General features: G+C 31.7%; 2 protein-coding genes across 2 annotated transcripts; one reads left to right on the top strand and one right to left on the bottom strand.

Moving 5' to 3' along the window:
* Positions 1-420: 420 nt before the first annotated feature.
* Positions 421-1712, bottom strand: LOC113690342 (acidic endochitinase). Its single transcript, XM_027208193.2, has one exon. The coding sequence runs from the start codon at positions 1695-1697 to the stop codon at positions 603-605; it is 1095 nt and encodes a 364-aa protein (XP_027063994.1). The 5' UTR covers positions 1698-1712; the 3' UTR covers positions 421-602.
* Positions 1713-25605: 23893 nt separating this feature from the next.
* On the top strand, positions 25606-26837 carry LOC113689794 (acidic endochitinase-like). The gene has a single exon (XM_027207578.2). It carries the CDS (start codon positions 25750-25752, stop codon positions 26722-26724), a length of 975 nt encoding a protein of 324 aa, XP_027063379.1. The 5' UTR covers positions 25606-25749; the 3' UTR covers positions 26725-26837.
* The last annotated feature ends 361 nt before the right edge of the window (positions 26838-27198 follow it).

The following is a 27198-nucleotide window of genomic DNA, read 5'->3' as shown; positions in this document are numbered from 1 at the left end:
TTTAATACCATCCAAGGAAAAAAAAAAAACAAGAAACAAAAATTATAGTTGTATGTGATTTTAGAGGTTATGTATGGGATTGAAATCTTGTTCCATGTTTCAATAGTACACAAAATTTGGTCTTCGCCCAAGCTTATCTGATACTTAAACATCCATGCGTAAACTTCTCTGTAGGCTACAAAATTGTATATGAAATTTGATGAGCATGCATGCAAGAGTTTATTTGCATATCATCTGAGGTTGTTGGCCATGTAATGCACTGAAATATGAGGGGAAATAGTGTTCCTCAAACTTCAATTGCAAATTAACATTTTCTTTTTCAATTTAAATGTGGTTTGAATATTATCAAAAAATCATTATCTAGAAGAAGTTGTATTAAAAAAAAAAAAAAGAAAAAGAAAAAAGAGAAGGTGCAACTGGTTCTTCAAACTAGATCTTGTACCCCTTCATTCGAGAGAGAGAAAGAGCGATTAAAACGGGAAGAAATTTACAGAACATTTTAATCGATTGGGGAACTCATAGCCCATTATTCATTAGTAGATTGGTCTCTGGCATAAGCAGCCAGGACTACATTTCATCTCGTGGCAGATAATGAGAGGAACTCATGCTACAGCATGGGATTTTTTCACGGACTTGGTTGTATAAGTCAGAGGATCACCGTTAACATAAGGCCTGATTGCTGGACTGTAGTTTCGGTCATAGAATCTGCTCCAAAGCATGACCCCTCCATACTTGGGATAGCTCTGCACAACGGGAAGAATCTGATTAATTAGCACTTCAGGTGGGATGTAACCGCCACTAGGTGCTGCCTCAGGGGCTGCAGGTAATCCCAGGAATAATTTATTAACGCCTGGATGGGGGGCCCAATCATTACTCCAACTGTTCAAGAGGTTATCGGCATTGCCTGTGCTTGTACCATACTGACAAGGCGGATTGTTGTAAAACTGCACCCAGACGAAATCAAAGAGGCCAGTTCTGATAGCAACATCAAGATAATAGTCAGGAAAGAAGCATTGTGGTGCTGCAGATAAGTACACCTTTCTCTCTGCTGTGCTGTATCCCGAGAGTGCCCGGGCGAGATCATCCCAGTACAGGTTCGATCCATATTCGATGTCAAAGTCTATACCATCTAAAACAGCAGCACCAAGTGGGCGAGAGTCTGATTGACCGCCCAAGTAATTGTTCCAGAGGTAGGCTGCAACATCGCGAGCATCCTCGGGAGAAGCCAGGATTGGTCCTCTCCCTGCCCCGGCACCACCTCCACCAAGAGAAAGGAGCACTTTGATGCCCAGGCTCTGGCAAACCTCTATCTGAGAACTCAGGAAGGTGCATGGGCTCGGGATACAGTGGCCAGCTAAGTTCAGTTCCGGTGTTTGGCCACTGCCAAAGGATACCAGAAAGGCAATATTTACATAGTCATAGTAGCCACTACGGCAGGCCTCTTCCAGGCTTCCTTCATTGCCATTTTGGCCCCAGTAGACTGCGATTCCAGCGCCTTCTGAGGACCTGGTCAATGAAGATATCATCAGCAGGGATATTATTGCTAAGAACAGAGGTCGTAAACAGGCAGCCATTTTCTTTTTCTTTTTCTCAGTTATTTTTGCGGATTTATTTGGGGGTGAAATTGGTTGCCCAAAGATGGACCCTTTTATAGGTGATTTCAGATTTACGGCAATAGTTCTAAGAATATTTACCATACCGCGTTTTACCAAAAAAACGTGGAATGTGTACCTTTTGCCACCGTCAAATCAACCATGGCTTAGATCTTTCAGCAAATTATTCCTATAACTATTAAACTTTTCGAATAATCGAGTTTTTATCCACTAAACTATTAAAAGTTTAACTTTTAAGTCATTCTATCTGATTTGTCATTAACTCTACAAGACTTAACCATTACTAATATATCTTATGTAGATCCTTAGATCTAATAGAGTTAATAGTGAAATTAGACGAAATGACACAAAATTTACATTATTGATAGTTTAATGGATAACAACATGCTATTAATAATTGAGTAGCTAAATCTTGACTATTGAAAAAGTTTAGTGACTACCCGGATAATTTGCTCTTCTATATTTAACCCAGAAAATCAATTGAATCAGTCAAATTCGATATTTGAACTAGTTTTTCACGAAAATTTTATTTCTTGCTTATATATTAATTTTATCCAAATAATTTAATTTTAAAATAAATAAAAAAAACTATAAAATTATTAAACAGAGGTTGAACCGCAAAATTAATTGAACCACAAATTCTTCCAGTTCACTTGTAGGTCTGGATTTCAAAATATTGCCTTTTGCTGTATTTTCATGCTTGGAAGCACTATTGGATCAGTAAAGAACCGACCTTTGGGCCGATTTTTCATTATTTTTTATATATTAATATTATTCAAGTTATTTAATGTTAATATAATTAAAAATTTATAAAATCATTAAATCGGAGTTTAACTGGTTGAATTGATTGAGCCAGAAATAGGAAGCTCATCCAATTCACTTGTCGATCCGGTTTCAAATCATTTTACCTTTTGCTGTATTTTCGAGCTTGGGAGCACTGTTGGATTGGCTTGGCTTGACCATAATTATGAGAGTCATTTTTTAAAATAGTTGCTTGAATTATCCAGGATGATCCACAATAGACAATAGCAGTAAATTTTTTTTTACTATTGTACTGTTATCGTTCGATATTCAAATATTCCACAGTAAAATCCCAACCTTTATGTAAACAAGACAGCTTGCCAACTTGGAAAGGTGGTGGCTATCAAATAGGGACTAAAGTCCCTTTTTTTGAACTGCAGGTTGGATATTCGAATCCTATCTACAGCAAAAAAAAAAAAAAAATCAAAAGAGCTGCCAGACCACTCACCAACTTGCAAAGGTTAAATAATTGAACGCCACCAATTTCCCACGAAGTTCACGTGCACCCAATGGACTACAGCCAGCAAAACAAAAGACCCCCAAGTTGCTGGAAATTACGCTATAATCGATCCATTTTATGAATTATGTAGTCCCTAAACTTTTGACTTTTGCAAATGTGGTCCTTGACGCTTCGAATTTTGTGCAAATTTAGGATAATTGGCAAAAAATCAGGATGGCGAAGTTCAAAATCAAATTGCTGTAACTTGGCATTGTTGATCATTAATTATGACTCGATCATAATGGCGAAGTTTTGACTTGGCATTGTTGATCATAATGTTGAAGTTTCAACTAAGATGGTTTCTTAAAATTTCAATAGTGGTATTAAAAGTTTCAAGATGAAATGAGATACAGTAGTTATATCGACTTGTTGAAAATAATTAATTATATCGACTTATTTCAAGATGAAATAATTAATTTTTGCACAAATTATAGACTTGTTGAAAATTTATCTATCCCAACTCTCTTGAACTAACAACTAGTCTTGGTATAAGTTTGTTCACAAATGCTTTATCCGTGTAATGTTAGTGTTGTCTGAATATGAACCGACCTTCTTTCGAAAGTAGTTTGTAGCATAAAATTACTTTGATAAAAAAATCAGTCAAAACCATTAAAAATCGGCCAAACTAGTGACCTGATTCTCAAACTTTTCTTTCTTGTTCTCCCGAAACATAATTTGAGTTAACTAAAGTATAGAACTTTCATTTATTAATAGAAATAAGAAAATGTCACTCACTTAATGTTAACATCAAAATCACTAGCTTCCTTCAATGATCTCTAAATCAAGAGGTTTTCATCTCTATCATCTTATCAATTTATCATTAGTGATTCTCATTTGCATTATAAAGTCATATTCCTAGCAAAAAGATCTCGAATTGGGTATGATTTGTTTTAATTTAGTTTTTAAGTACATAATTTAGACACAAATTCATATTTTTAGGTGTATATTTGATTGCAAGCCTAATTTTTTTGTAACATTTTTATGGTTGGCCGGATATAACTAAGAACTTAATTTTAATATTTTTGAAACTTATAAAAATATAAAATAACTAAAATATCATACTAACTTCAGTGGATTTTTTTAGAACGGTCTGACTAATCCGATCAGTTGACCCCTATCCTAGTAGTTTAACTGAGTTTTATCCAGTTTGAATTTAACAATATTGTATAATGTTACTCTTTGACAAAATCTATGCTATGTTTAATTGGTACCTTAAATTTGAAGCCAAAATTTATTTTTCGATTTAGATAACTAGTTTCATCTTCTTCAATAACAAGAAGAATGCAACGAACTTTATTCAAGGGGCGAAAAATCGATGATGCAAAGTAGTAACATAAGTATTCTTAATTGCTTGATTTTCTACTGTAGAGGCCTCACATAATTTTCATTTTGAAAACAATGTTTTGTTGACATGCAAACAGAACTCTAATCCCATTGATAATACATTTAGATAAGTTACAGTATATTAGAAGTCCTCAAACTTTTATCAAATATATATTTAGACCTTTAACTCATAACTTTATCACTTTAGTCCTTTACATTTGAATATTAATTTAGTTTACTATTATCAATTGCACACAATTCAAATATGGTAATAGTACTTGACCCAAAAAAAAATTTCATGCCAAACCCACATTTTAAAGCAAAAAGAATAAGAAAAATAAATAATTATCTTTTTCAAGTTGTTTTTTTTAATTACAATTCCTAGATTTACCGGTAACTTTTCTATATAATTCACATCTCATTTTATCCTTCTCTTTCCTCGCTTCTTAAATCCTAAAACCTTTAATATCACTATTTGTTTGAAACTTAAGGTGTCATATTGATGAAAATACCTATTCAGTTGGTGTTCATCTTTGGATTACAGAAATTTTGTGAGTTCTTTTCAAGTGAGGATTCGGAGCTTTTTCCTTCTCTTTGTGATGAGATTTGGAACAATCAGAACTTGGTTTTGTTTGATGGCAAGCATAGAGAACCTTTATCAATGGTTCGCTTTGTGACTAATTCCCTAGTAGCTTTCAAAGAAGCCAATGTGGAACCTCTTGCGGGGTAGTGTACGATGGATCAATTTAATGTTGATTTTGAGGGTGCATTAAACTCTACGATATTGGAAGCAGGTGGGATTGGTGTGGTTATTTATTTGTAAGTTGTAACCATGCAGGAGCTTTTATGGCTGGTTTCTCCAAGCAAATTCCAAGGGACAGTTGAATCGAAGAAGGAAAGAAGCCATTGCTACAAAGGAGGCAATTAATTCAGCAATAAAATCTGTTCACTTCGAATATTACACTTGAAGGAGACTCTTTATCGGTTATTTAATTGCTGAATAGTGAATATGATGATTTTTCTACAATGGGGCCAGTAGTAGAAGATATTCCTAAGGTTTTGTCTGATACTATATAGAATTATAGATGTGGATGTAAATCGGATACAAAGGAGGCAAAAACAATAGCTCCTGAATTGACTTGTTATGCCAAAATCCTGTAGCTTTGTTGAATTCTATAGCTAAATTCTTCAGCTTTCGTGGATTCCTTATAGAATATACCGCCATCTTTTGTCAAGAAACCAAATGTTGAATGATTTTCAATAATCTAATTAATAAAAATTCTCTCTCTCTCTCTTTTTCTTTAAAATAAAAAAGGATCAATGCATCTACTTCTCCTAAGGTTTGGCCGTATTATTGAGTAACTAAATGCGAATTATCCCGTATGAGTCGGTGTCTAAACCCAATTATTAGAAGTGGGGAAATGACAAAACTACCCTCTGCGAAACTGCGTTTACCTCCCTTGAGGTTTGTTATCTAAATAAAAAAGGAGTCTATGATTTGACCAAAATGTGTTTTAACCCTTTGAATAGCCACTCTTAAGAAACTCCTTAATATAATCCAAAAAATTAAAGATGGATTAAAAGAAAATAAACAATTACTTTTTCAACTACATATGGCTTATTTCAGTCGCTACCACACTGGTCCAATTCATTGTTTCCATACAACAAATTATCTATTTTATTTAAATATCTAATTTCGTATGGAACAACAAAATTGAGCTAAACTTTACGGATTTTTATCCATAACAAAGCATTAAATTTTAAAAAATGTAATAATAAATTTAAGAAAACATGACATTAAATTCCTATCCTTAAACCAAGAAAAGTTTCTTTGTTTGATATTTACTTCTAATTTTCATATGTGTATCTTTGTATAAAAATCCTAAAATTTTATGTTTATATTTGAATTCAGTATTGATAGTTACTTTTGTTTTTTGGAAAACGAAGTTTGATTATTTGCACGTTGAAATAGAAAAGAGTTTAGAATATAAAAAATATAATAGTGGAGGTTCAAGAAACTACACTCAATGAAATATACTATTATTAGTGATGTCATATTACCAGAGTTTTGGTTACACTAACTTTAATCTATAGAAAGATGAAAGAATGGCTGGAAGAAGGATGATAGAAAATAAGTATTTTGATAATTTCAAAAAATTCTATTGCAAATGATGCAATTGAGCAATGGCAAATGTTTGGCTATTTAAAATGTTGGGCTGATTTGGAAAAAGGATAAATTAACTTTTACCCTTTGTACTTTACCACATAACCCCTGTATGATTTAAAAACCTATATATAACCCTCTCATGATTTGAGTTAATACGTGATTGTTAGTTTTTCCATTAAAACAAATGGTTAATAGTAAAAGTCAAAATCAAACTAATAACTTAACAAATTTACCCTTTCATTACTTCTTTTTATTCCCCTCCAAACATAAAAAGGAAGAAATTGAAATACAAAATAGATAAATAAGGACTAGAAAATACCATTAAAGATTTGGTTTAAAAATCTATAATGATATTTGTAATAAAAAAGATTTGGTATTTTTTCTTTCTTATTTATTTGTTTTATATTTCCCTTCCATCTTTTTTGTTTCTTATTCATTTATTTTTTATTTCCTTCCCATCTCTTTTGTAATTGGAGAAAATTAAGGTTTTATAGGCCAAAGTATATATTTCCAAATCATCTCTTCTCTTCCACAAAAAAAAAAGGAAGAAAACGAAAAAAGTAGTGAAAGAGTGAATTTGTTAATTTATTAGTTAATTTTGACTTTTTACTATTAACCATTAGTTTTAATGGAAAAACAAATGGTATCACTTTAACCCAAATCATGAAAGGATTATATATAGGTTTTTAAACTATAAGGAAGTCATGTGGTATATATAGATTTTTAAACTATAAGAGAGTCATGTCGTAAAGCACCAAATCATAGAGAGATAAAAGGTTATTTACCCTTGAAAAAAAACTATGGATTTATTGCTGTGATTTAGATAAACCTCTAGGAAGGTAAATGCAATGAACTCAATTTACAAAACGGTACTTTGGAGCTTCCAAACATATATTTTGTTGATGCAAGCATAATTTCTTAGCAGTGCAGCCTTGGACCAAAAACAATAAGAGTTCAAATATTTTTAGAGCTTAGGACATAGAGTTAGAGTCAAGTTTAATTTGTATGAATATTTGGACAAATTTCTACAAATAATCCTAAATTTAGAAAATATCACATTTAGAGTGTTGGGTGAAATTGTTTTCTACACTTAGAATCGCCGCATTTGGGCGAAATAGTAGTTTTGTTTTGAAAATTTTTTTTGGTGTCAGAATGACTAAAGATTTTTTATTCTTTTATATGCATCTTTGTGAAAATAACCATTTGCCGCATCCCAAAGTGGATGTGGGGAAGCACCATTCTCTACGGCCTCATTCTTTTTTCTTTTTTTTTCGAAACGATAATTGATTGTATTTCTCTACCGCCTCATTCCACTATGCCATTTTCTTTGGGAAGAATTATCATCTGGATACATCTTCCGAAACAGCTGCCACAATAGCAGAAGCGTCTTCCCCTAGTATGCACATGTTACTATGCTATAGATCCAAATCAAATATCCAAGTTCCAGGACAGAAGAATAAAAAAAATGAACAGCTTTTCAAACGAATAATAGCTTTTTATTGTTATTAATTTCAAACCAATAATAGCAAAAAAAAATGAATGCACATTTTTTTGTTATTAATTTTTTTGTGAATTGGGATAATTTGTAGTGGTGTCAATCGGACTTTAGCAAGCTCAAACTCAGTTCACAAATTATATGAATTGTCAGGTTTCGAGCTTTTGGAATTTGGGCTCATATTAAAAAGGTTTAATCTCAACTCACACTATTATATGAGTTCGAGAGTCAAATCGGGTTTGGCCCAAACTCATAATTAAATAGATAATTATATATAATATATACATTATAATTATCAATTAATGCAAATTTACATATAAATTATTAACATTTTATGTCGCAATATGTACTAGTATTCAAGACACATACTAATGTGTGTGCAACTAATAGAAAAAGTATTTGTAAAATATATTGAGTATATTTATTAAAATCATTTTTAAGAAAATTGATTTCATATTTTGAAAATACATATGTAAAAAATTCACCAAAATAAAAGTTATAAAAAGTAGTAATTTAGTAGTTATTGATAATCATAATTGGTAGTTGCTAATTAAAATTAAGAGTTACTAAATAAGTTGAAAAATGGAATATGAAAAATACATATTATTTGGTAAAAATCATATTAGTACTGGGTAGCTATCAAACAAAGATAATTTTTTGTTTATACCAAAAGTTCCTTCATCATCAAGGGTAGTTCATGAAGTATATAAAGTGTCAGATTTTTGTTTACCCCAAACCCCCTCCTTTGCATTTGTATATAGTATGTATAATACAGATAATTATAAATTATATATATTGCACATATATAATTATACTCATACATGGGTGTAGTTTTAATCAGGCATGAATCTAGAATGACTCAAATTTGACTTACATTTAGTTCGGATCTAATATTTAGATCCAAACTCTGGCCGATTCAATTAAACTTTAGGTTCATGGAGCTTTTTTGGGGCCGAACAGGTTGAGTTCGGATTAGTTCGGCCCCATTGATAGTCCCAGTAATTTTTACAGGAAAAATAGTTTTAAAGGAGGTTAATAATTTTTTAAAATTTCAGGGGAGGATAGTAAAATTGTTAGAAACCTTAGGGGAGGTTTCTAAAATTATTCCTAAATTTCCCTATAGAAAGTTGGGCATGTGTTTGACAAATTTGGCAAATACCGATCACATATCCATGAACCAAATAAATAATAAGGAAACTTGACGGTTAAGACTTCTCACATCTTGGTGTCGCCGCATCCACTTTTGGATGCGGCTAATGGTCATTTTCACAGTCGACCGCAAAGATGTATAAAAAAATTAAAACTTTTAGTCATTCTGACACCAAAAAATAATTCAAAATAAAAATACTATTTTATTGTCAAAGATGACTCTAAGTAAAGAAAACAATCTCATGAAATACCATAAATGGGATATTTTCTAAATTTAGCATTATTTCTAGAAATTCGCCGAATATTTAAAACACACTAAAATAGTAATTTTCGTGTCTACTCACAAGTGTTTGCATTTGGTACGTACTAATTATTATTACTTCCTTCCCAATTTATTAGTCGCGTCGCATGTCGATCAGTAGTAATAGCAATTTGTCAACATAAAAGTCTTATCAGCTAAAAAGAAAAATCATTGAAGAAGGAAATCTGAAAAATATCCCAACTTTGCCCTGTTCATTTAGTGATGACAATTCAAAAGTTTTTTAGGAATCCTTGAAAAGGAGCCAATGGTGGGCCTATGTGTTTTGTCATTTTTCCACTTACTTTTCAACTTTGTAAACCAATAATTATAGCTTTAATCTACACTTTCCTCTTTCACCTTAATGGTTGGTTGAAAGACGAAAATTGAATAAAAATGGTTTGTCAATATTAGCAAGTGACAATCATTTTGTGACATAGAAAATAAAAACAGCATTATATTTTCAATCCAGTCCGTAGATGTCGCTATTACTCCCTCCGTCCCATTCATTTGGTTATGTTTGGGGAATCCAACTTTTTAAGAATAGTGGTTTAATTGTGATGTTTGTGCTTTTCTTTCCAATTTTACCCCCTCAAATTCAAATTTTAAATTTGAATGTATGATTAAAAAAAAGGATTATATTGAAAAGAGAGTGTAAAAGTTGATTTGACTTTTCTAACATGACAATTATTTTGGGACATTTCAAAATGAAAAGTATAACCAAATGAATGGGACAGAGGGAATAGAAAATAAGGAGAAAAGAAGGAGAAGGCTACTCTATCAGTCTATTTATCTATTTTAATAAGGCCAGAAATGTCGATTTTGAGTTAGAGAGTCTCTAAATTTGTTTGCACTTTTACTCCCAATTAATATCGACCGCAAATGTATCATTTTTGGTGGGACCAAAAATACTTGATATACATAATATATAGAGTTTTTTTTTAAAAAAAAATGAAGCAGGGGCAATAGCCTCCACCTCAGCCATGATAGCTCAATTTTATCAAATAATATTTCGCTTGTATCATAAACATAATTTTTTTGAAAGAAATAAACACATTTTTCAATTCATTTTTTAATATTTTTAATCACTTTTTTATTTCATATATATCACATTATAAAAAAATACTACATTAATTATTTTAAATAATATTTCAAATAATATTCTATCCAAACACTCCATATGATAAGAAAAATGAGAATAGTACAGTCGGCATGATCAGTCAAGATATTTATAGCTATTATCGATTCGATGTTATTGAAAAAACACGATATTATTGATAAAACGACAACTAACCATACACATGCATTGTCAAATCACTAAAGAGTTTCCAAAACTGACTATATAATAAACTCCATTAACACCTAAGAAAATATGTTCATTGAAATATTCCATTCCGTACAGAACTAAAATGAGATCATCAAATCCTAAAATGATGATCATCAAATCCACAGAGGCCAAATAATGGCAGGTTATCCTAAAGTGAGAGACATGCAAATGAGTAATAAGGAACAAATTGAGGTAATTAAATTTTACCTTCTGCAGCTACAGTATCAATTCATCCGCTCTTCAATTAATTTTACCGTCCTTCGAACAACCATTTTTTCGTCAGATTTCATCACATCATCAACCTTATCTCCCCAAATTTAATTTTGAAACCCCCAAAAGAGGATAAACCAAAACAGCATAATAAAAAAAAATTTTTAAAAAGAGCCCAAGGTATGGATGTATGGATATTTTATTTCTTAGACTTCTTGAATCAGTCCCTCTTAAATTTTTTTTTTTGGGTCATTTGTATGCAGTTTTGTAATCATATAATCTTTTTACGTGAGGGAGACTGAATTCGGATGAGAATTTTGTATTGACTCATTATCAAGCTTGATTAAAGGAAAAAATGAAACTGCCTTATGGTCATGGCATGTTGGCAAAAATGCTTAAACTACGTGTTTCATAGAATGGCATCCTAAGATAGTGACTGTGACATCAGTAATTAAAGATGAGAAGACATATAAGAGTGTAATGACAACGTTTGGCAAGTGAATTTTTTGGGTGTTTGTTTAAAATTTTACTATAACTTACTGTAGAAGTTTTTAAAAAAAATTTTAAAGTGTGTTTTTTTTAATATTTTAATGTGTATAGTTTAAAAACTTTGAGAAGTTTTTTGAGATTATTGTAGTTAAAGTTTTTAAAAAACTTGTAACAGATAAATTTGACAAAAAACTTATCTACCAAACAAGACCCTAGTCCTATGAGCACGGTTTCGTGAAACTTCATAGATCTTGATCTCGTTTGAGGATAAATTTCCACACAGTTTTTCCAAAGTCATTGGATATTGGATTGTTGAGTTGATAAAATAAACTTAAGAAGCCTTAGTGCGGCATCGGCAAAAGGCAGTCTGCTGATTGCGTGGGTTCATATTGATAAGCTCAAGCAACATCCTTCTGGTATGTGCCTGTGCCTAGTGATTGTTTCGATTGTTCCTAGTTCTTTTTTTTTTTTTTTGATAAAATAGGAGTCAATATTATTAATAAACTAATTGAAAATCATCTATCACGATTTGTTTGACGAAAAAAGACCAGTAATGGCAGAAAATATATAAAACATATGAAAGATATATCTAATTTGAAAAATCATTAAATTTAACAGAATTATAAAATATAAAATATTACGATGTGAGTTACAGGCCATTAGATCTGACCAATTGCTAGAACTGCTTTCGTAAACATATGGATTGTTCCTAGTTCTTGCTTGGATAGAGTATTATTTGAAATATTATTTGGAATAATTACTGTAGTACTTTTTGTGACGTGATGTATGCGAAATAAAAAGGTGATTGGAAATATAAAAAGATGGGTTGAAAAATGTGTTTATGATGCAAGCGAAATATTATTTGGAATAAGTTTACTATCCAAACAAATATATTTGACGTTGGATACGGACCAAGGTATGGGTCTATAACAAGTGGCTTTCTTCTGCATCTGATGTTTTCAAGAGGATCCCTTCTCATTGTTAATTATAATGAGAGTGAGACGTGGTGTGACTAAGTGCATTAAATCAAGAAAACTAGTTAGTGAGCTACTCGAGACATTTGGTTGGATTAAGCCCTTTGTAATAATTTTGGTCAAATACGCTAAAATAAATCAAATTGAAGGATATGCAATGTCTGGTTGTTTACTTTTGCTTGCATCAGCTTTTTTTTTTTTTTTTTTTGTCTTTGAAATTTTTTTCTTAACAAATATTCGTAGAAAAGAGTTAAAGTAAACAACTATATAAAATTTAAAATACAAAATATAATACAAATATAGTAAAAATAGTTGATATCATGCTCAACTTAACAATCAATGTCCAATAAATCTTAGGATTACTCTAATTGATGGTGCGTGGTGGTAAATTACAATATGAGAAAAGTAAATAGTATATAGTTTTATAATTTTATAAATTAGAGAATGGACATTCTAAATTTTTGATAGGGATAGATTACTGAAAAAAGGAAAAAAAATATTAATTTACAATATCTACATGATCGTCTCATGGCCCAAGGAGATATAGACAAAGACTCGTGATTGACACATGAACAATCTTCAATGCAAACATGAATGTTGCAGGCTGGATGGCCTTGAAATTTTTGTGAAGATAAGTTTTTTTTTTTTTTTGAAGGAGGATAAGTTTTCAAGGTCTCTTTCATTTCACTTCACAATACCTGTTCGTTGATGGTCTTATACTTTACGAAAAACTTTGTCACGTTGTGCCCTACTAATTTGTTTTCTTCAATTTTGTCCACAACCTTTTTACTACCCAATGCCTACACAAGCACCCCCCCCCCCCAAAAACATTTGTACGGGCTTAATTCTATAGTCTTTTTTTTGGGGATAAAATCATCATCATTTTATCAAATCCGTACTAGTGGCAACATATTCGAAGAACAAATACTAGACATTACAGTTTTGAAAAAACAACAAAATGTAATTATACTGCAGAACTCGAAAAATATCGAATAATAAAGCACTTATAGTCTCAAAAATACTTTCAAATGTACCGTTTGCTTCCTCCGAGATATGCTAATGAAGTGATTTAAGCCTAATGTTGAAGTGAGATCCGACTAGGTAGATCTAAGAAATCTCAGCTTCAACAACAAAATCTGATAAAATTTAGATCTAATATAAAGAAACTTGACGGTTAAGACTTCTCCCATCTTGGTGTCGCCGCATCCAAATGGTCATTTTCACAGTCGCCCGCGAAGATGTATAAAAAAATAAAAAATTTTAGTCATTCTGACACCAAAAAATAATTCAAAAAAAATACTCTTTAATTGTCGCCGCATTTGTGACACCAAAAAATAATTCAAAATAAAAATACCGTTTTGTTGTTGCTACATTTGAAAAATACGGCAACTCTAAGTGGAGAAAGTTTTCTAAATTTAGTATTATTTCTAGAAATTCGCTGAATATTTGAGACTCAATAAAATAGTTATTTCCGTGTCTACTCACATGTGTTTGCATTGAGAGTACGTACTAATTATTATTACCTCCTTCCCAACCTATTTGTCGCGTCGCATCTCTTTTTTTTGTTAGCAACGATACATTTGTATAATCTACTCTATCCTAATCTAGGGGAAGGGGGAACCTAAGGAGGCTGTTGTAGGGGCTAGTGGGTATACAGACCCAACTAGACCAAGAGAGTGCTATGGCACAACTCTTAGATTTTTTTCGCTGCTGATGGGGTTTGAACCCTCGCCAACAGCCCATGGAGGGACTTAAGTCCCTTCCTGGTGGCTCAGTGATTGTCGCGTCGCATCTCGATCAGTAGCAATAGCAATTTTTCAACATAAACGTCTTATCAGCTAAAAAGAAAAGGCATTGAAGAAGGAAATCTGCTCAATATCCCAACTTTGCCCTGTTCATTTAGCGATGATAATTCGAAAGTTTTTAAGGAATACTTGAAAAGGAGCCAATGGTAGGCCTATGTGTTTTGTCATTTTGGTATCAAAGCTCATGCATTTTACAATGGGTAAACGGCTAAACGCATAAAAACAGCATTATATTTTCAATCTGGTCCATGGATGTCGCTATTAGAAGATAAGAAGAAAATGAGGAGAAGGCCACTAAATCTGTCTATTTATCTATTTTAATAAGACAGAAATGTCGATTTTGAGTTAGAGAGTGTCTAAATTTGTTTATAGAGTTTTTTTTAAAACTTAAGTAGGGGCAATAGCCTCCACTTGAGCCATGATAACTCAATTTTGTTAAATAATATTTTACTTGTATCATAAACATATTTCTCAATCTATTTTTTTATATTTTTAATTATTTTTTTATCTCACATACATCACGTTATAAAAAATGTTACATTAATTATTTTCAATAATATTTTAAATAATACTCTATCCAAACATTCCTGTGATACAGAAAGATGAGAGTAGTGCGGTCGGCATGATCAGTCAAGATATTTATAGCTACTGTTGATTCGATGTTATTTGATAAAACACGATATTATTGAAAAAACGAGAGAATTCACCCGAAAGTAGCAGAGGACAAAACGACTACTAAACCCTACACATGCATTGTCAAATCACTAAAGAGTTACCAAAACTCACTATATAATAAAGGGCAAATTACACTTTACTCCTCTATGATTTAGCGATTTTTCATATAACCCTTCTATGATTTCAAAAATTATACATAACTCCCTCATGATTTAAATTAAAGTGTCAAAGTAACGGAAATTATCATTCGTAACATAACATTTAAAAATGTCGAAATTACCTTTATAAATACATAACACACTAACCCCGTATGGTTTAATATTTTACTATATAACTCACTTATAATTTAATACTTTATCATATAACTCCCTTATGATTTTCAAAATATACACATAACCCCTTTGGATTAATAAATAATTTTCAATTTTACATAAGGGTATTTTTGACATTTTAAATGACTCCGTTACGAATACTCATTTCCGTCATTTTGACACTTTAATCCAAATCATGAGGGAGTTATATATAACTTTTGAAACCATAGGGAGGTTATGTATAAAAACACTAAATCACGGGGTAAAGTGTAATTTGCCATATAATAAACTCCATTAACACCTTAAAAAAATGTTCATTGAAATATTCCGTTCCGTACAGAACTCCTAGTTTTCTCTAGTCATTGGAATCCTCTGCCACCTGAGATCTGTGGAACCTAAATTTTAGGGTTTTAATAATAACCAATGCGTGCAGGGTTACAGGATTGAAGGGATAAAATAGACGTTCAAAAAAAATGTAGGAGACAAAAAAATAATCAACTCACAATATTATTGAAATCTCAAATCGTAAAAAAAAAGTAAAATCATTGTAGAAAACCTAACAAATTTTTCTAGACTCTCTCTCTCTCTAGAAAACATCCTAAATAATGTCTTGTTTATAATTCACTAGATTTGTTGGGAAAGAAACCACTTGGATAAGAAATTAGTATTCCTAATAGTATGTGGATATTTAAATCTTGTACTAACAATTACGGATCAAATAATAAAAAGGTACCAAATATCATTTCTTGATTTTTATATATAGGTATACTTGAAGAACACCACATAAGGATTAAAGTGGTTCATTGATAATAGGTGTTTAAGACACATGACTGGTATTCCATCTCTATTCATCAAGTTCAAGCTAGAAAGTAGTGAAAAGAACACCTTTAGAGATGACATGAAGGCTAAAACCATTGGAATAGGAGATATTGACAAAAACGGTGACACTTTCATTCAAAATATTATTTTGGTTCATAACTTAAGCTATAATTCATTCAGTGTTAATCAATTATGTGATAGATATCTTTATGTATTGTTTAAAAGGCGTGAATATTTGATTCTTGATACTAATTTTAATGTTGTATTCAAAGGCAAAAGATACAATGATATTTATGTGATATATCTTGAAAATTGATGATAGTAAGATTAGTGTCTTAAGGTTACAAATGATGATCCTTAACTGCGGAATAGAAGGTTTTGCCATTTCAATATGGATTTATTAAATGAAATTTTCACAAAAGAACTCGTTAGAGGTTTGCTCAAAATTAACTTAAAAAGGATAAACTTTGTGATGCATATCAATTTAAAAAACAAACAAAAGTCTCTTTTAAATAAAAAAAAAATTGTGTTTCTATTTCAAGACTATTGGATACCATTGATCGAATATACCACCATTCTTCAATATGCCATAGAAAAAACAACTTTTTCATCAGATTTCATCAATCGTCAACCTTATCTCCCCAAATTTAATTTTTAACAACCCTAAAAAGGATAAACCAAAACATGAAAGAGACCCCAAACTTTGCAGTTCATCGTCACTGTGCCAGCATCGAAGTAGGCCCTCCTTTGCAAAATTTCTTTTTTTATAACTTGAAATTTGTGAGAATTATTGCGTGCAACCTATGGATTTTTGGAATTTTATATTATTGGTCTTCTTGAATTTGTCCCTCTTTAATTGATTTGGTCATTTGTATGCAATTGTAATCATATATTCTTCTTACGTGAGAAAGGCTGAATTCGGATGAATTTTCTATGGACTCATCACGGAATTTGATAAACGGAAAAAGGAAACTGCCCTACGGTCATAGCAATCAAGCATGCATGCTGGAAAAATGCCAAAACTGAATTGATGGTTGTTCACTATATTTTGTTCTTCTTGTAACTGGATATTGAAAGGTTGAAGAATGGAGAAGGAAAATTTAGGATTGAATTGGCACGAATAAGTGCCCAATTCAGCACCAAATCAGAGCCTTCGCACTTGCAATTGATTTGTAGGTGTTTTGCTTTCTCACAGTTGATGGTGGATTATTATTGACTAGTTCTGTGGAAATTATCTTCAATTACAAGTAGACCAAAAAACTGGAAATGTTTCATAGAATGGTATCCAAAGACAGTGATTGTGAAATCAGTAATGATCGCAAGCGGATTATCATAATTAAAGATATGAAGACATAACATTTATTGTGATAGCAAATCTTATTCTATGAGCTTCTTTCAGCGAAACTTCGCATATCTCGATCTCGTGAACCGTGTACAATGGAACACTTGGACTCTGTCTTTGATTGCAGGTTGGATGTCAGTGAATGGACTTGGCCCCCCTTCAACAAAGGCTCTCTTTATTTCTAACCGTACATATTTGAAGGTTACGTCTACGGTGGAAAGTTCACCTTTCTGCCCATAGTAGGCAGAACCAATGCAAGGAGGCCAGCTGTGCTATGTGGGGACGCACAAAGAAGGACATCCGAGCACCACTGGAGAAAGCCGGTTTGGCTTGGATTAAAAACGTTATATATTTTAAAATTACAATAAAAGTCCTCTTAAAAATTTATTCATCATCTAATGCCCAATACTTATATTTGATAAATTAAAATAGTTAATTAAATATTCTATTATAATATAAACAACTATATGTCATTGAGTTGATTGAATGATATTTTCTTTTTTTTTTTGTATTTCAATTAGTTGTCAATTAAGTTTCAATTGAAATAAATATTTTATAATTATTTAAATTATCAATTTAAGATGAGCATAAATATAAATACATTAAATTGTATTATTGAAATATTTGATTTAATATAAAAGAAATTTTAGTGGAAAAAAGAGAATTTTAATTTGAGTGTATAGTAACTTTAATTGTAAACATTATAACGCAAATTGTTGTATGACTTGTGTATATGAGTTTCAATTGGTTATGGTTAGGCATTGTAATTATAATAACAAGTAAATGTGATTACTAATATAAAGGACTCACATGAATTTTTAAAAAATTTCTTGTATTTCTTCTTGTCTTTCTTTTATATTAAATCAAATATTTCAATAATACAATTTAATGTATTTATATTTATGCTCATCTTAAATTGATAATTTAAATAATTATAAAATATTTATTTCAATTGAAACTTAATTGACAACTAATTGAAATACAAAAAAAAATATATCATTCAATCAACTCAATGACATATAGTTGTTTATATTATAATAGAATATTTAATTAACTATTTTAATTTATCAAATATAAGTATTGGGCATTAGATGATGAACAAATTTTTAAGAGGACTTTTATTGTAATTTTAAAATATATAACGTTTTTCATCCAAGCCAAACCGGCTTTCTCTAGTGGTGTTCGGATGTCCTTCTTTGTGCGTCCCACATAGCACAGCTGGCCTCCTTGCATTGGTTCTGCCTACTATGGGCAGAAAGGTGAACTTTACACCGTAGACGCAACCCATATTTGAATGCATGACACGTATATAATGTTATACATTATTTGCATCCTTGCAAGTAAAATTTCACTTTAGCTTTATTATCACAGTGATTGTTACGTACATTCTCTTACTCCGAAATAGATTTAACTTTCTCAAAAAGGAAAAAGTAAATCTCCACTGCAAAGCTTTTGGGTTCTGAATGCTGTCTATCCTTGGCTTTCGTGTTGCACTCTCCTTCACTGATTTACATAGAGCTCGTACTTGGAAATGTTTAACCTTGACGATGGAATCTCAGCGTTAATTAAAACTATGAGAACTGCAATGAGAAGTTAGTCATGCCAAAAAACTACGCGTTTGGATTAGCTATTTTTGGAGATATTTTTAAAAAATTTTACTGTAACAGAGTTTTTATAATATATTTTGAAATACTTTTAGAAAATATTTTGGAATATTTAAGAGTAGAAGAGTTTTTAAAATATATTTTGGGATTTTTTTTAAATATTAAAAAATTTAGACTACTTTTTAAAAATTTTAATTAGTATTTGAAAAACTAATTTTTGAAAAACTTTTACAGAAAAATTGTGAGTTTTTACTGAAAAATTTTAAAATATTTTTAATTATCTTTTTTTTTTACATATATTATATTATTATAATAATTTTTTTTTTTAACAAAAACTCTGAAAACTTGCAATTCAACCAACAAGATTTCATTTTAGCACGTTCGTTTAAGTGATTTTCATTGAGTAGGGACAAAATTAATGTAGCTTCATGGAAATTGCATAGCTTTGTCCTATAAATAGCTGTACCAGTTATGATTTTTTTCTTTACTCAACGCGACTCTTCGCAATTCATGCATGTAGTGAAGCATCTGATGAAAAACGAAGGAATGGATAGGAAGGAGTGGTACCAAAGTTCTGTGCTAGCACAATAATTTAGGATGTACCAGCAGAAGTTGTATCGACAAGACAACAATGGTCCCGTTCGGGTTGTCCGATGCGGTTGGTGTCAATCAATTCAGTAATAAAAGAAGAAAAAGAAGTGTTGATAACTCTATACATCAATTCTGTCTTCAATATCTTAACTAGAAAATTGTGCGCCCCAACTTGGATGTACAAGTGAACATTAATTAATCAGATTTGCATAAACAATTTTGTAGCCCAGAGACAAGTTCGAACTAGGATGTTCAAGAGAGAAGGTTTGTTTAGACCTATTCATCATCAATTCTGATTTGCATGTTCCAACCTGTTGGCCCAAAGGAAAAAAAACTAAGCACAGTTAAATTTATTTTAACACATATAAAAATATGCAGGAAGAAGAGGAGATCGGCAAATACACAATAATAACTCAATAAACAATAATGCTCGCAGATAACAACAATTTTAGAGAAATTTTCTCAATTTCCATAACTCAACTCTCTCTTTAAAAAAAAAAATGATGACAGTAATTCAATTTATAAAGTATATATCCAACAGATTCCAGTCACAAAGGAGTAGGAAACTAACAGATATAACAATATTGACAACGCACAAAAATATATTGCAATACTATTAGTATCCCACTGTCACCATGATAAATGTAACTTCCCAAACTTTAATAACCGGAACATAGGGAAATATATCTTTGCCGCATCAATTTATAAATTCTCTAAGTCAGTAAACCAACAAATTAAAAAAACTTGCCACATAAGTAATTTAATTTAATAATTGGCTTATTTTAAGGGTAATGTAATTTGTACTTCCCTTATGTTATTTACACTCTCACTATCTCATTTTCATCTTGATAAGACCATATTACTCCTATCCTAATTTCTTCTCCTAACATGCAAGGAAGTTGGGCATAATTGTCGTATGTGTCCAAAAGTTAAAAAAAATTAACTTTTACTTCTCTTTTTCTAAATTTACATAACTGTTTTTTAATTTATTTTTTATATTCTTATTTCAATTTCAATTTTGCAGGTTTTGATGAGCACAATTGAGGTTCCATTGCCATTATCTGGATGTTAGATGCTGTTATCCTTTTGTTGAAATATATTAGAAAGTTTCACTCCCTCTATGGTGGTTATATGAGCTATTCTTAGTTGACTTTTTTTGAAGTATTAGTATCCTATTTATGAGACATTGTGGTGATACTCAATTTTCAGTCATCTTTGAAACTTGAAATTATGTATTTATTTATTTATTTTGGGCTTGAATTTTGGAATTTGTTCATATTACATTGCTAGATTGATTTATAGCATCATATAATTTCGTAAAGTTTTGTAGAAAAATACATAATGTATATTAGTGACAATTTTAAATTAGCCATTATAGTGTGTAATGGAATAATTAATTAGTTTTAGAATATAAGAGAAAATCTAGTAAAGTTAACTCATAAGCAAGGAGAAAAAATTAGAGAGGGGGTAATCTGTGGCCTCATCAAAATAAAAATGAGATAATGCGAGTATAAATAATATTACCCTATTTTAATTATCTACACAGCCATTGGCCAGCTTTCTTGGGCAATTACATAATCAGCCCAACCTTTCTAAATGTCAGCTTGGAAGGACAAACCTAAGAAATTAATTAGCAGCTCACCCTCCAGTACAAATAACAGAAGTTAAATCTATGGCTTTATCTGTAGACCACGTAATCAATTGGCGAGTTACATTATTGGTTAAGTGATGTCTGTCGATATAACTAGCATTGGATTCTAAAGAAACTCGATATGGCTATAGAGTCCAAGAGCGGTTCGGGATAGGGCTGCAAACGAATCGAGCCGCTCGCGAGCGGCTCGAGTCAAGCTCGAGTCGAGCTCGACATTAATCGAGCTCGAGCCAGCTCGAGTCAAACTCGAGCTCAAACTCGAGTTCAGAATATTAAGCTCGTTAGCTCGCGAGCCGGCTCGCGAGTTTGAATATATATATATTTTTATTTTTATTTTTATTTAATAATAAAATTACGTATATTATATATATATTTTTTTTATTTTTTATTTTCATAGTGAAATTACGGATATATCCTTAATATTTTATTATTTATTCAGAAAAAAATATTATTTTATTTATTTTTTTTAAAAATATATTTTTTTTTTATTTTTTTCGAGCTCGAGCTCAAGCTCGAGCTCGAAAATTGCCAGCTCGTCGAGCTCGAGCTCGAGCTCGAGTTTGATAAAATTTAGCTAAAACTCGACTCGATTAGCTCAAAACTCGACTCGACTCGACTCGTTTGCAGCTCTAGTTCGGGATATCGAGTCTGCCTAAGTATCTTTCAAACCCATTTGGATTAGGTTAGGTTGGGAAATGCCAAGAACGACGCGGGGAAAGGTAACAGTGAATTGTCTGTTCTGTATCAACGTGGAGACTTGAAGCAGCGAACCTAGAAATCAGTGACTCTCATAATATAGGTCAGGTCAAGTCAGGACAGTAGCTGCCTCGAGCATTATTACGCATTGAAAGGCACAAATTTCAGTCCTGTTCTTGGATGTTTGGATGTGATTGGCTGGGCAGTATCTAAAACGAATATTCTTTTCAGTACTATTAAATTTTGCACAACTTGTCAAACTGACGTTGTCGCATTGAAAGAGATATTTTTAATTAAATAGATAGGTAATGTAACAGGAAAATTTGTAAAAGAGGAACTACTTTTGTAAAAGAGGAAAATTTGTGACACTGGTTGAAATTGATTTAATAAGATAAAAAATTTGGCATAAAGAAAATGAAGTGTGTATTGTTTTGGTTCAAGGGGGTAAAATTAGAGGAGCGCCATCATTCAAAGGGACAAAGTGCCTTTCATCCTTTAGACAAATAAATAAATGCTCCCCTTTCTTCCTTGAAAGGCACACTCATTTAGGGTCTGTTTGGTTAGAAGTAAAATGTTTTCCTTGGGAAAATATTTTCCGTGGAAATAATTTTTCATGAAAATCATTTCCCTTTCATCATTTTCAGGTGTTTGGTTAGCTTATTGAAAATATTTTCTTATTTCATTTTTCTGGTGTTTGTTTAACTTTTGAAATATTTTCACTTTTATCTCTATCTTTACTTTCTACACATTATAACTACATACTTCTTCTCATGCAAAATAAGAAAATTTATCTCATTGTTTAACTTTAAAAAATCTTGGAGAAATGTATATATGAATAAAAAATATCTCCTTAAGCAATAAACAAATTGCTGACCATTTAGTGTCAAATATCAATCACATGCAATGCTTATTATGACATATATCTTGCACTCTCACTGCTGAAAGTTTCTTTAGAAAAGAATGTCCCTATTATACACAATTAATTACTAGCATAGGATGAGCAGAATGAGGTTTTTTTTTTATTTTGAATATACTAGGGGGAGGTTTGGGTTGGGTTGGGTGGTACAGGGGAGGGAGTGTAAGGAAGAGGTCTTGGGTTCGAGTCCTCCTGTTTGCACTAAAAAAAAAAAAGAACATATTACAAGATGTTTTCAGTAAGTTTGGAACATACTACAGGCGGGATGCATGCATTTCGGAAAACAACTTCAGTAAGTTTGGAAGGGAAGTTGTTTTCCACAAGATGAGTGAAAATATTTTACATAGGAAAATGTTTTCAGTAACTTTTGTGCAACCAAACACGGGAAATTAGGAAAATATTTTCCTGGAAAACATTTTCACCCGAAACAAACGGACCCTTAGTGAAACATGATGATGCAAGTAATATTACATTATTATGATGATATATGTGGCTCTTGAATATGCACCACATCATCCATGAGTGGTTCTGAAAATTAAGGTTTTTAAGAAGGTTTTAAAATCCAAGCCATTTATTAAACTAAAAATCTTACTAGGTTAAAAATCATTGGGCCAAATGTTATCAAATCATTGTTAATTTATGACATCAGAGATGTATCATAAATAATTAATAGGAAAAATTGTTTAATACATCTATCATATTTTGTTAAATAATTTTTTTGTTTTTTACTTTTAAAATATTAACTTTACATCTTTTATAAATTCAAGTTAGTAAAATTTGGTTTCAACCTAAATTTTTGATCACTTTTTTGCCTAAAATCACCATGTGACCCAAATTCAGTCTTTTTTTTTTTTTTAGAGAAAGTTACAATTTTAGTACCATCAATGGTTTTAGTATTTAAAGGTTGGACAAAAACAAATCGAATCCTAAATGTTTTAATTTTCAACCATATTTAGTCCAAAGGACTGATTTTGGCAAATTATTGCTTGAATTTGGTCACGCCAATAGCACGTTTCGACAACTAACTTTTGAAAAAGAATAGAAAAAAGAAAAGATATTGGTGGCCATTTTTTGTAATTAAAGGGCACTAATTAGTCATATGCATAGTAATTAGTCTTTGCTCTTTAACTACATGACTACTCTGTGTGTGACTAATTATGCCCTTAAATAAAGATTATGGCCACCAACATCTTTTCTTTTTTCTATTTATTTTTAAAATTTAAGCTACTGACATATGTTGTTGATGTGACTGAATTCCGATAACAATTTGTCAAAAATCAATCAATTGGACTAAATGTGCTTAAAAATTGAAATATTTGGGACTAGATTTACTTTTGTCCAAACTTTAAGGAATAAAACTGCTGATATCCCAAACATTTGGTACTAAATTTACAATTTTTTCATTTTCTATGCATAAAAAATGTCATATCCCACTTTTTTAGTGACAAAAATAAATATAGATTGTGTCAAATTTCACTTTTTTAGGGAAAAAATGCATATAATTTAAATGCGATCCTACTTTTTTAGGGTAAAAATGAATATAGATCCAATCATTTGTTTAACTACAAATGAAATCTAACCTTTTTGTCTCTAAAAAATGACCATATGTGGTCACATGATGGATTTTGGTTAAAAATGATTGAAAATCTAAGTTGGAACTAAATTTTATTGTCTTGATTTTATAAAGGATATAAAGTTACCATTTTAAAAGTAAACAATGAAAAATATTCATTTGATAAATTGTGAGATACATTTTGAACAATCTTTCCTAATTAAAATGTTATCTTTATTATCATATAGGATTTTTTAACAGGTGACCAAGGGGCACTCATTAACAAATCTATATTACACCTAACCTATCATGTATATACACACACTAACAATTACTAACTTCCATTGCATTTATATACTTTTCATAATTAATTCCCTTGCATTTATACGCTTTTTTAAATTAATTTTATATTTTTAAAAATTTAATACCTGAAATATATTTTACTGTTATCATTTTTTTGTTTTTTTTTATTTTACTGTTATCATGTAGACCACTAACATGAATCTTGTAAATCCATACTTAGTTGATCAATGAGTAGTATTAAAGTACTTTGGTTCATGATCGATGAAGACAACTTAAAATAAAGCAAGCATGAGGAATAAATAGGAAAATGTCACAAAGTATGTCGATCTTGTCTGAAGATGGTATGATAACGTGGGACCGCCGTCCCTCAGGGGACATCCGATAATGTGGACCGCAATTTTTTCAAAGAAAAGCAAGATTACGGTTTAGTAAACACCGTTTCGGCGACGGTTCATTGGTCTGGCCAAGATCTAATTGGTTTTTACTATTTAGATCGGTTTTTTTTTATCTCTCTTAGTTTGAGGCTTAACTCAACTCAGAAAACTACCCAATCAACGGTTCAATTAGCTCGATCGAATAGTCTAGACTGAATTTTAAAATATTAGTTTTATTTAAAGAGTTTGTTAACGGATATCTATTGAATACTTGTTAATTTTACCAACCATCTCTTGTATTTTTTATTTTTCTTAATTAATTTTATATTTTAAAAAATATGACATCTGAAATATATTTTCCAGTAGACTTTTGGCCTGTGGTTGAAATATAAGGTTATATTTCAACTTCTAAAGGTCCTGTCTTCAATACCCGGTTTATAAGATTATGGCACTTTTAAGCTTCCCAAGAGCCAAAAATAAAAAGATAGCTGTGCTATAGTTGAAATGACGAGTAAAGAAATTTACTGATGTTGTCAATAATTGATCGATGCGAATACTCTAGGAACGAATAATACTTTTCTTTGGGTAAAACTATCAACTATTATAGATAAAGCACACATTACACATATCTGTAAAGGGATGGGTACCATTTGGCACGTCTTCAATTCGCCACACAGGTAGCTGGACTCATCTATAAAAGGGATCGATCTGTGGGCAACTAAATATACCCAAAGCAACCTGCAAAAACAACCGAGAGAAGAAAGCATGGCTCGCTGTTTTAGATCACTACTCATAGCAATAACATCCCTGTGGATGTTATCTTCACTGATCAGGTCTTCCGATGCTGCTGGAATTGCCACCTACTGGGGCCAACACACCGACGAAGGAAGCCTGGAAGACGCATGCCGGAGAAATACCTACGACTACGTGAATCTTGCCTTTCTGATAAATTTTGGCGGTGGCCAGACACCAGAATTGAACTTAGCTGGGCATTGTGAGCCAAGCGATTGCTCCTCCCTTAGTTCTGAGATAAAAGCTTGCCAGAGCCGAGGCACCCAAGTGCTTCTTTCTCTCGGTGGAGCTCCAAACCTCTCTTCCGCCGATGATGCCAAGGAAGTCGCGTCCTATCTCTATAATAATTTCCTTGGCGGTGAATCAGAAAATCGTCCATTAGGCGATGCTGTCTTAGACGGTATAGACTTTCATATCCAAGGTGGAAAGAGGGATTTCTTGGATGATCTCGCCAAGGCGCTCTCAGAATATAGCACATCAGAGAGGAGGGTGCACTTATCTGCAGCACCACAATGTTTCTATCCTGACTATTATCTCGACGCTGCTATCAGAACTGGCCTCTTTGATTATGTGTGGGTGCAATTTTACAACAATCCGCCTTGTCAGTATAGTATGGGCAATGCCAACAACCTCTTCTACAGTTGGAGTTCTCATTGGGCTTCATACCCAGGAGTTAATAAACTATTCCTGGGATTACCTGCATCCCCTGAAGCCGCTCCTAGTGGCGGTTACATTCCACCTCAGGTGCTTATTCGCGAAATTCTTCCCTATGTCCGGGGCTATCCCAACTATGGAGGCGTCATGCTTTGGAACGCATTCTATGACGAGAATTACAGTCAGGCAATCAGGCCTTATGTTAACCCTGAAACGCTGGCTTGCGATCGCAAGTCCATGCTAAAGTCCCCAAGCAATTGCGACATAAAGATAAAGTCTTATGTGACTAAATAAGTTCCTCTCGTTGTCATATGAGAGATGAAATAAATGTAATCATGGCTGTCTAAGCCAGAGATAACGTGAATAAATATAACATGGGTTATCAATCCCCAGAGTTTGATTGTCAATTCGTGTTTGTTCTTGATTATAATTTAGCACGAACGATATCATTAGTTCTAGTTTCCTCTTATTCTTCAGGAAAAAAAGGTATTAAAGAAGAAAAGAACATGCAAAAAGTACCAGATCAAAGTCAATATCATTAGAGATATATGTTCTCCAAAATCAATGTATTCATACAAGAACCTTTTATGTTTCGGCACATCTCTACTGTTGAGAATATTTATGGTTCTGTTTGCTTCCACTCAATGTTTATATTATATGTAAAACTAAACTTCCATCACTTGCGGACTTTAATGTGAATTGACTGAGCAGCACAATTACCCTGGAAAGTTATGAATAATGCTTTTTTTTTTTATTAATAATGAAAAC

The sequence above is a fragment of the Coffea arabica genome, chromosome 5c, assembly GCF_036785885.1.
Source record: "Coffea arabica cultivar ET-39 chromosome 5c, Coffea Arabica ET-39 HiFi, whole genome shotgun sequence".
Lineage (NCBI taxonomy): Eukaryota > Viridiplantae > Streptophyta > Magnoliopsida > Gentianales > Rubiaceae > Coffea > Coffea arabica.
The sequence above is the reverse complement of the archived record's forward strand: the minus strand, read 5'-3'. Positions and strand labels throughout refer to the sequence as shown.